Consider the following 10063-nt stretch of genomic DNA (forward strand, 5'->3'; position numbering starts at 1 on the left):
TAAATAACACAAGCCGCTAAGCATATTATATAGTTAGTGTATAACTTGTAACTTACCACATACAGACGTCCTGCTCTAGTCGTTTTTGCTGCTGCTCCTGTTCAACTGCAGCCTCTGGGTCTGATTCCGGATCATAGATGTATGGCTGTATCTGATTAAAAGCCATATTTTTATTTTGAATAAAGTTTTTTTCCCGCTGTTAGGGATGAGACAGCTTTACGACGCACTCGACTGTCGACTCAACACACAGCGCGCTGCTGCACACGTCATTATTTAGCTCCGCTCACACGACACGCCCCCACCCGCTCGGCTTTTTTCGGAAAGACTCGGAACAGCGCATCTTTCTTATATAATTATTAAAAAAAAGACTTTTCGGAGATATGCAGGATGCAATGCTACTCTATAGGTACTCAAGATTGACATGACACTGACTGAAACTGAGTGTTTCACCCCCCCTTTAAGTATTCAGGCAATGTGAAGTCAAGTACAACGGAAGTCAAAAGTATCGTAAAAATTTACTTTATTAAAGATCATGAAACAAATGCACAGATACAAAGGTAAAATATTCAAATGATATTTGAGCAGCTTGTCTTTTGGGAAATAGCCTGACAGGACTCAAAATATACATGCACGTCAATTTAGTCTATTGCAATCGATAAAATGATTGTTCATTAAAACACAAGTGCAGATTTTCCTGAGAACAATTGAATTCTCTGAATACAAAATGACTTCATGTCCAATTAAAACAGTGGTGCAAAAATGTATGCAGAAGAGTGCAAATGTGACATATGGATCAATAAATCTAAAATCCCTTTTTTTTTCTTAAAACATATTTGAAGCAGTTGAGGCTTGTCACAGCACCTGAAGGCACCCAACTTTCATTAGCACAGATCCAGCAAGAGAAAATTAAATTGGCAATTTCTGTCATTCACACAGTCCTACTGGAAATCCACACTAACAGAACAGAACAAAAAAAGGACAATGTTGGCGTGTTCGAGAGGAAGAAGGGATGCAGACAGCAGGACAGTTGCAACAAAACAGCACAATTTATGTACGTCTTGCCCCTAGATTTAGATGGCTACTTCAATTTAAAGCCATAACTACACTCTAGACAGGGTTGTTTTTTAGCCAGACAGCAACAATTGGAAGAGCAGGTGACCCAAGACAAAAACATGACAGGCTGAATCAGAGAGCGAGAGAGCGTTTTTCCAGGTATAAAAGAGGAAGATGCCATCTGGAGGGGATTTTCAAACTCTAAGACTCATCCTCTGGTGGATCTGAACAAACAGCACATCTTGAGAAGATGCTTGGAGTTGAAGGGACAGAAACAGAGTGGCTCCACTATTGTTCTTTAAAAGGGCTGCCGACAAAAACAGGACTGTAAAAAAGGCACAGAAGATGAAGAAATTCCCTAGAGGCCAGCAACTGGAGACAGAGCTGATGTCAAATGCCAAAGAGAAGAACCTTTAGGCCAAAGTGAAACGCTTTGAGGCAGGCTGAAGTTACGTTTTCATAGCGTTTGAGAAATGGGGAAATGAGACCGAATCTATCTATCGGGTCTTGTATAGGTCACATGTTCACACCATTTACTATGAAGGGGAACCTGTAAGAGTTGCTATTCTACATGGCTTCTTTCATCACCTCACCAGTCTTCACGGAGAGAGAAAAAACTGGTTAAAAAAACAAACAATTAAAAGTTTACAGTGCAACAAAGTTAAAATAAAAGCAATGTTGTTTTCCCTTTTTTAGGTTGCAGAATTGCTACAATAAAACACTCCTAAACATGACTGTGCTTGTTTCAACTGACCTATTCATCTACACGCTCTTTAAAGTTTGACAATTGGCGTAGCAGCTACAGCAATGCTCTCGATGGCACACTCATCTGTTCCACGACGGATTCGGAAAAACCCATTCTCGCCCCAGTTGGCGCCCCAGCTGTTCTTCACGATCCAGTATTTCTCCCCGGTCTTATGGCACTGCCCGTACCCCACCAACAACACCGCATGATTGGTCAGCTCAAACGGATTGTTGGAGTCGCGGAGGCCGGTGTGATGATAGATGCCCTCTTTGTAGGTCATGAAATCTGGGTACACCTCCAGTGCCACACCCATGGGGCCGTTCTTGACCAGCTCCAGAATCATGGCCGCCTCGCTGCAGCCGCCGTAAAACCCACCCACGTAGTGATAATCGGAGGCATAATACCTTGTGCATTTCTCAGGTACTTTACAGGGAGAATCATCTCCAGTGTACGGGAAACAGTCTTCCTCCACAATGCCAAAGTCCTGGATGTATTTACCAATCAGGTATGGGAAACCTCCATCACAACCTGTGCAGAAGACAACAAAAACCTTAGACATACAGTCTAAAACATTAAAGGCAGAAAATTCTGTTAATTGCACATTTATTTACTTATAAAAAACGTATATTATTAAAATTTACAGTCATATAAATGTTAGATATTAGTAGTGATAATTTGATTAGGACAATTGCAACAAATTATACAATTTATTTCTTTACGGTAGAATCATATGTGAAATGGTCTTTTCCTTTAACTTTACACACTTATCCTTCATCCGTCCTTCGCACTATAACAAATCAGTGCCTTGCAGGTCAAAATGACCCGAAGCCCTAAATTTACAACTTTTTTGGGAGTTTTTTTAAATAAGTATTTTTTTATGCATTTACATGAATTGCCACCAGATGGCCTTATAGCTAGCTCTATGTGTAGCAAATGAGCGGTTCTGCTGGGTCCTAAAGTCAGTTTTCGAGTTCATCTTTACAGTATGCATTCAGATATGATGAAATGCATACTATAAAGACCCATGACAAAAACAACCTTTGGTAAAGTTTAGTTTTAATTGAGCATTTCTGATTTCTATTTGTATTGAAGCATTCCTCAAGTTCCATTCATTCCTAAGGGGGTCAAATCGACCCGAGAGGAAAGGGTTTGTTACTTTTATTTTTTTCCAACTCCTAGAATTGTCAATTTATCATAGTGGTTCAAGTGTGACGAAAGTCCTAAGGTCTTGGACCCCTCCAATTAACACAATTTTAAGAAAAATACAAAACGCAACATTAGATTTGATCAGGGTTAAATGAAAAAACTAAAATATATAAAATCATATGCGTCTATATCCCTTTAAAAGTGGTTTCACTATGCATAACACTAACTAAGACACCTTAAAATTATCGACTGTTATTACTTTACTAAGTACATATAACGTGCAACAAAGGCACTATAAAATAAAGAGTTACTGATTTTTTTTTATTCATCCTTACAAAACCTACAGGAGGAGGGGAGGAAAGGGGGAACACCAAGTCAAACATTTACGCAATGAATCCATTCTGATCTCAATCGGATTGTGTAACCATAATCCCGTGGGTCCTGGAAAAGCAAACAGTCAGAGTTTTATAACTGCAAATGCGCAGACGGGCCCGCTGAAGTTCAGCACAGATATCATACGGGCCATATGAAACATTTGCCTCGGTGTATGCTTTTACCTTGAGAATACTGGGAGCAGGACACCACTTGCTGTGGACTGAGCACCGGCTGCTGGGTGTTGTTCGTCTGGATTCGGACTCGTGCTTCAAGCATTCCCATAGTGGCAAAAGAGTAACAGCTGCCGCACTGAGCTTGAGAAGGAAAGAAAATCGAATAAATCAGACATGAAAAGGGACAATTCACAACCTCATCCAACAGAAACATCCTTTAATCCGCTCTCCTTCCTTCTCTAATGCATCCCGAGCATCTGAAGGAGCTCTTTACAACAGGCGGACACCATCAGACTCGAAAAGGAAAGAGCCACTCCACACAGCAACCATCGCCTGAAGAGCAGATCATCCTCTCGCACTCGTTTCAGAGAGAAGACTGTGTCTGTGTTTCTCTTCGACTGTAAAAGACTGACTAGCGAAGAGGAAACCAAAGAGCAAGTGGAAAGAAAAGACTCAAACTCATATATTGGGATGAGAGCCTTCAGTGTCAAAGATAGTCAGATATCTTATGACAAAAAGAGAAATAAGTGGGCTTTAAATACAGACTAGTGACAAGACCCGATCCACTTGCTCAAAGGACCACAGAACTTCAGTCCAACATATCTTATTTTACATTTACGAGCTGCTAAAACATTCAAAGGCCACATTTACACTGCACAGTTCCAATTTGGTGACTATCAGGGTTTTTTTTGACAACCCAGATGCATCTGATAATTGCATTTACACTATAGACCGGTGAAACAGCCCAAGACGTTCTGACCCGGAAGAGGAAGTAAAACGGCACAATGGATGTAGACGAAATTATTATTCAGCGTTTTGCTTTCCGCACTCTTTAAAGGTCAGCAAAACATTGATCTCAAAGCAGAGAAGGAGGAAAAAAAGAAAAAGAAAAAAAAGAGCTATTGATCGCAGTTCATGTCCACATTCACCTCCATCCCTTTCTCAATGACATTCACATTTACTGGGGAATATCCCCTTTTCCGCTTGCATGGCCGACGCAAATGCACGTATCCGAATCTGATTTATTACCACATGAGTGAGGCCTAAATCCGATCTGAGGATATACATCCGGGTTGTTTTCCCTGATTACAGGTTCACGTCATATCCGATCTCTGCCACACGAGAGAAAAAAGAAAAAATCAGAATTGGGTCACTTGAACCATGCAGTGTAAATTTGACCTAAAATAAAACTAGTAAGATGTTTCCCACTACAACAAAAAAATCATGGCTAATTCTCAATGGCCATCAATAAATATATGTAAAAAAACCGAATAAATAAAACCCTGATGGTGGTGTAGTAACTGCATGTACCAAAAGAGGTTAACTGGCCCATGCTAAGAAAACGGGATAAGTGGTTTTGGTAACACTTTACAAAAGGTTCATTAGTTAACATGAACTAATAATGAACTGCACTTACAAAGCACAAATAAAGCAACAAAAAAAGACCGACTTTAAAAAAAAATCCTAATCAATATGTAAAAATGCAAGCCAATTCAAAGTATTACATACCAATAGATATTATTATAGTAATATTACTGAAGCAACTCACATTAGCGATTTATAAAAACATCCTGCTGTTTTTATGAGGGCAAAAATAAATGGTGGCTCCTTCAGAAACTTTTAATTCAATTTTTATACGCTTACATTTTAAAAATAATAAAATATTAAATGTTATAAATATTGCATTTTAGTGTCCCCGGGGGAAATGCATGAGAAACAGCCAAACACAGTCTAGAGAAAGAGCTTGTAATATCCTGGTTGTGTTTCGGGCATCATCTGTCAGGCTGTTCCAGTAAGAACCGCTAGATCACTGTCAATAACACACACTTCCAGGATTTCAGATTGAACACGATCAATAGTAGCATATTGATGTTTATCCCAGGACTGACTCAACTGTAGGTGGTAGAAGACGTTTGATATAAATGACATGTTCAGCTCTGAGCAACACTGACTGAAGCAACGGTTTCTCTCTCTCTCTCTCTCTCTCTCTCTCTCTCTCTCTCTCTCTCTCTCTCTCTCTCTCTCTCTCACACACACACACACCTTGGTTACGGACAGGGCTGACATAACTGAGTCCATTCACGTTTCTCCAGTCCCAGTGTTCTGGAAGACTGGCTGCCATCTTACTGTCTGCAGCAACGGACACAGGCCTGACACGTCTGAGAGAGAAGAAAAATAAATTCATAAATTGACCCTATATCTTCTGCATAAAACATTTATGCTCTTATTCGTCTGCAACCAATATTCTGCAGGGGGGAAAAGCCATGCTAATTCTGTTTTGATATATCTAGTACACAGTCAATTTAGGTAAAGTTCTGTTCACCCATTAACTAAAGAATGCATAGACTTAAGATTATTTCTTGGGATTGAATCAAGAAATTGATCAAGAAATGACAATGGTTGATTAAATCAAGAAATCAATGTTTAGCCCAGCCCTGTGACTAAACCAGATATTTTGAGCTCAGAATCAGTTTTGAAGGCGTCCATTATTCATTTTAACACAAAAGCCTGACTGCACCAATTAAAGCATGTGTACCGTGGTATCCTGGAGGCACGTCCTCCTGATCGTCGCAGCATCTCCTGTATGGTGAAGGTCTCATGGAGACTGTACGATGTTGCTTTCCAGGACTTCTGAACGGAGTTTATCTGATCCACAAAGTCCATGTTGTTTGTGTATGGCACTTTCATGAGCCTAGAGATCATACAAGATGTTTGTTACCAATATGCCAATAAACATCAAATCAATCATTCGTGTGGTGCAGGGGAGATGGAAATCACATGAAATCTTCTTAAGACATACAGTGAGATAAGACAATCACATCACAAACACTCACTGCTGGTGTTCAAATCCAAGCATGGGATTGTATTCGATGTGGGGTGGGACAGGCTTCACCTTCTTCCCAGTGAAACAGGCCCAGTTATTCCCCAAAACATCATGAACCCAACCGGGCAGCGTCTGATCGCAGTAACTGGTCACCACTGAACCCTGCTGAGAATACTAGACACACACAGAGAGAAAAAATAAATACTCACTGCAATAAAGTTACTTTTAAAGCACAGTATTTTAAATTCCACTTCCAGACATTTATTGTAATGACTATTTTTAAAATGACAATCATTGTCATTCCCATTCAACATCATGACGTGAAAACTGCATCTTAATACTTAATCCAGTCACAAATTTGTTTATTTTCATCTGTGAAGTAGAGGTCTACCAGCATTCGGTTATCACAAAAATCCACCGTTTTCCGGGTTGTACAGTATAAGAGCGCTGAGAAGGGTCCGCTGTCATACAGTACGAGAGCGGCCCCTAGAGCCGAAATAATCACTGACGCCTCGCGGAGTTTGTTTTGACATTGCACAGGACACTTCAGGTATATGGATTTAAAACAACAAAATGGTATGCATACAGTACTACAGTTCATATTTGTTGACTAGAGGCTGCATTATTAGAGAACAGCAGTGCGTTTGCCATTAAGGTGGAGAGGGCACTAACATTAGTACCATAGTAGTTATGCGTTATATTTGCTTTCATTCAGTCTCCATTTTGCAAACTATCAGTTGATCAATCTATTATCAGCCAGCGTGGTCCAACCAAGTTATTGTTACCTGTAAAAATCGCCGTCATCAATAGCAAAGCATTATAACAGCACACATCCACGGTTCAGAAAGGACATGCCCTCTCGTTTGTTTGAAATGCTTCTTGCGTGTCTGGTTTTTTTATTGTATTGTAAATTAAATCAGTGGACTTTATTAATAAATACTATTAAAATTATTCCTATAAATTCTTGTGATTATCTTTCTTTTTTTTGTACAATGTACAAAATGGATTTATAAACAGGTAAAATTTAAAACATTAATTTAAATTTAATACGGCCCTGTAATTATTTATGTGGTAAAGAAAACCTGTGTAATACCAAAGGTACAATGAATACACATTAAGATCCCTTAAATGTCACCCTAGTCTAAGACTAGTAGTCTTATCTGAACTTGTTAGTCTTTGGCTCAAAGCCACTTGCTGTGAACTTTTAATTTCAAGTGAGTGAGATCAAATATTTCAACTCACAACTGTGTCCAATTATCTCCCAGATGTAGTTTTGGTATTGAGGTCAAAGTCGGTCATGAAGAGGACTCGGCAGATTTGAAGTGTTTGCCCCTATAGCAGCGACTTTATTTGTTCATGGTCTGTAGACAGGGTGACCATCCTCGATTAAGTTTCCCTCTGGACTTTTGTAAAAGCTAAAATAGGTCCACATCTCAGATTTGGTCCTTTTAGACAGCTAAAAAAACCTACCGACGCCATCACTGCCTTCCGCCATTTCTTCTCATTCAAAAAAAACAGCGTGCGAGCTGCTTCTGCACTAGACTGATGCTGGCTGGACAGGATTTACCACAAGTTTTCAAAAATCATGATAAATCAAATGCGGTTTTAATCAGAATTACAGTTTAAACAATAATACTAAGCGTCAGAAAATTTTATCGTGATTCATCATAAACTGTTTATACTATAATCATTACATGGTAATAATAAACATTTGAAAAGATACAGTACAACTTAGTTAGCTGAAAGTAGTAAAAAATGAAATTTAAATAAAAGCTATAAAGATATTTAAAAAAACTGAAAAATGACAAAAGGTCATAAAATGACTAAACTGAAAATATAAAAAAGTCAAAATGTATTTAAAAAAAATACTATAATATGGACATAAAACTAAAACAACTGGAACTAGTCATTAAAGATTGATGCAAGATTGCATTTGTAAAATCCCTCCACATTTCTTGAGCTGAACACACCAGTGCAGAACAATGAAACGCAAAAAGCTGATGTCAGAATTTCCCTTGTGTTGTGAAACCAGTCATCTGATCCGTCATGTGGTGTCATCTGAGACTAAAAGTGTCTCATCACGCTTACCTTGAAAAACCCGAACCATTTGTAGTCATTGATCACCACTTCAAATCCCTGGTTATAGATGAGAGTGAAGAACCCAGTGTGGCCGAGATCGTCCACAGCTAGAAACAACTTCTGCAGGTCTACGGTCACCGTTTTCACCGGCTTCCCTGTTTAAAAAGAGAGAAAGAAAATCAGCCAAGTTTGTTTGTAACTTAAGGAAGTAGCTTTATGATTTGCATCAGCCTACAGCAGTCTGGGCATTATGTGCACTATTAAAAGTCCAGAGTCCCACAAATGCTGTCTGCAGTTAACCAAGTGTTTTTTTTTTTTTTAAACAGTTAACTTTAAAAATAAGAAAAAGAAACTTTATACACAGCGTTAAAGGGGGCTCCATTTTTCCAATTTGATATTCTGAAGAATATTGGCAACCAGAAAAGTTGACGGTAGCCATTGATATTTTTTTCCCTATGCATGTCACGGATGCCGTCTATTCGGTTACCAACATTATTCAATAAGAAACTAAACACAGGTTTGGGACAACTTGAAGGTAAGAAAATGACAATAGACATTTTTAGGTGAACAATCCCTTTAAATTGTTACGATTATAGACAATTAGGTGCTCAATACTACTATATTGTTTAATACCTGTACAACAACTGTACCATGGTATCAAAACAGTACGTGTGTTGCTGTGCAGGGTACAAAACAATAGGTTAGTTATATGAAAAAGATACACAGATCTTCAGGGGAAACCCTCAACGTGAAAACGAAAGTAAAATTGGACTTCCTTGTTGAAGACGAAAGCTGGTTGTATGATCTGACCTGTGCTGGAGCAGTCGATTGTCCGATCTTGACCCACATCAGACACGCTGAAGATCCAGGTGCCCAGCAGGTCCTCATAGGTGCAGTTGGCAGGAGTATCGGCCACAGACCCGCCGATAAACGCAAACAAAACAATGACGGAGAGCGCCCGCATCCTTACGACTGTCCGACAGCAGATATAACGGTGTACGGGATTCAACGGGACAGCGCGCGGGGGGTTAATAATGACCGGACGCAAGGAAACAAGCGCGTGTCCCTCTCGTCCTTCCGCGCCTCTGCAAAACTCTTGACCAGCCGCGTGCTATTGAACTTATACAGCTGTGATCATATGACACGAGTCATGTGACACGATAGCGAGCGCGCGCACACAAGGATCACTTCCACAAAAACACATTCATCACACAAACAGGCGCATTTGATTATATCACACACACAATAATTAACTCAATCACATACAGGTACACAAACAAATATAAACCCATTCATCACACGAACAGAGAAACACAGTTAGCCTATTTGGTCGTGCACATTTACACACACTGACATTAGGCCTACTCAATCACCACAATTCACACACAAAAACAACAATCCATTCAGTGCTGAATAATCTCACTACAGAAGTAACGTTTATTGTAAATGTTGTTTCATGCTGAATTAAATTGTTTTCAACAAAGATCTTCAAATTAATAAAATTCAGACGGATCTTTAGTGAAGTGAAAGTCCATGAGTCACACTGTCACACTTCTGATTTTATAACCAATGTAGCCTATCAGCAAAAAGGACGTGTAAGTGAGGATTTGCTTATGTTATGAGACACTAATTGTTTTGGGCCTGTGAATTAATGTTTCAGCTGTTTAT

The 10063-nt window shown here is 39.3% G+C and overlaps 1 protein-coding gene across 1 annotated transcript; it reads right to left on the minus strand.

The window, feature by feature from the left end:
* Window positions 1–503: 503 nt before the first annotated feature.
* On the minus strand, window positions 504–9526 carry ctsc (cathepsin C). Its single transcript, XM_067451330.1, has 7 exons — window positions 9206–9526; window positions 8405–8550; window positions 6327–6490; window positions 6029–6184; window positions 5536–5651; window positions 3502–3633; window positions 504–2326 (listed from the first exon to the last, which is right to left on the minus strand). Exons 1-7 carry the CDS (start codon window positions 9357–9359, stop codon window positions 1827–1829), a joined length of 1368 nt encoding a protein of 455 aa, XP_067307431.1. The 5' UTR covers window positions 9360–9526; the 3' UTR covers window positions 504–1826.
* Between the last annotated feature and the right edge of the window lie 537 nt (window positions 9527–10063).

Source organism: Pseudorasbora parva, chromosome 8 (genome assembly GCF_024679245.1).
Source record: "Pseudorasbora parva isolate DD20220531a chromosome 8, ASM2467924v1, whole genome shotgun sequence".
Taxonomy (NCBI): Eukaryota; Metazoa; Chordata; class Actinopteri; order Cypriniformes; family Gobionidae; genus Pseudorasbora; species Pseudorasbora parva.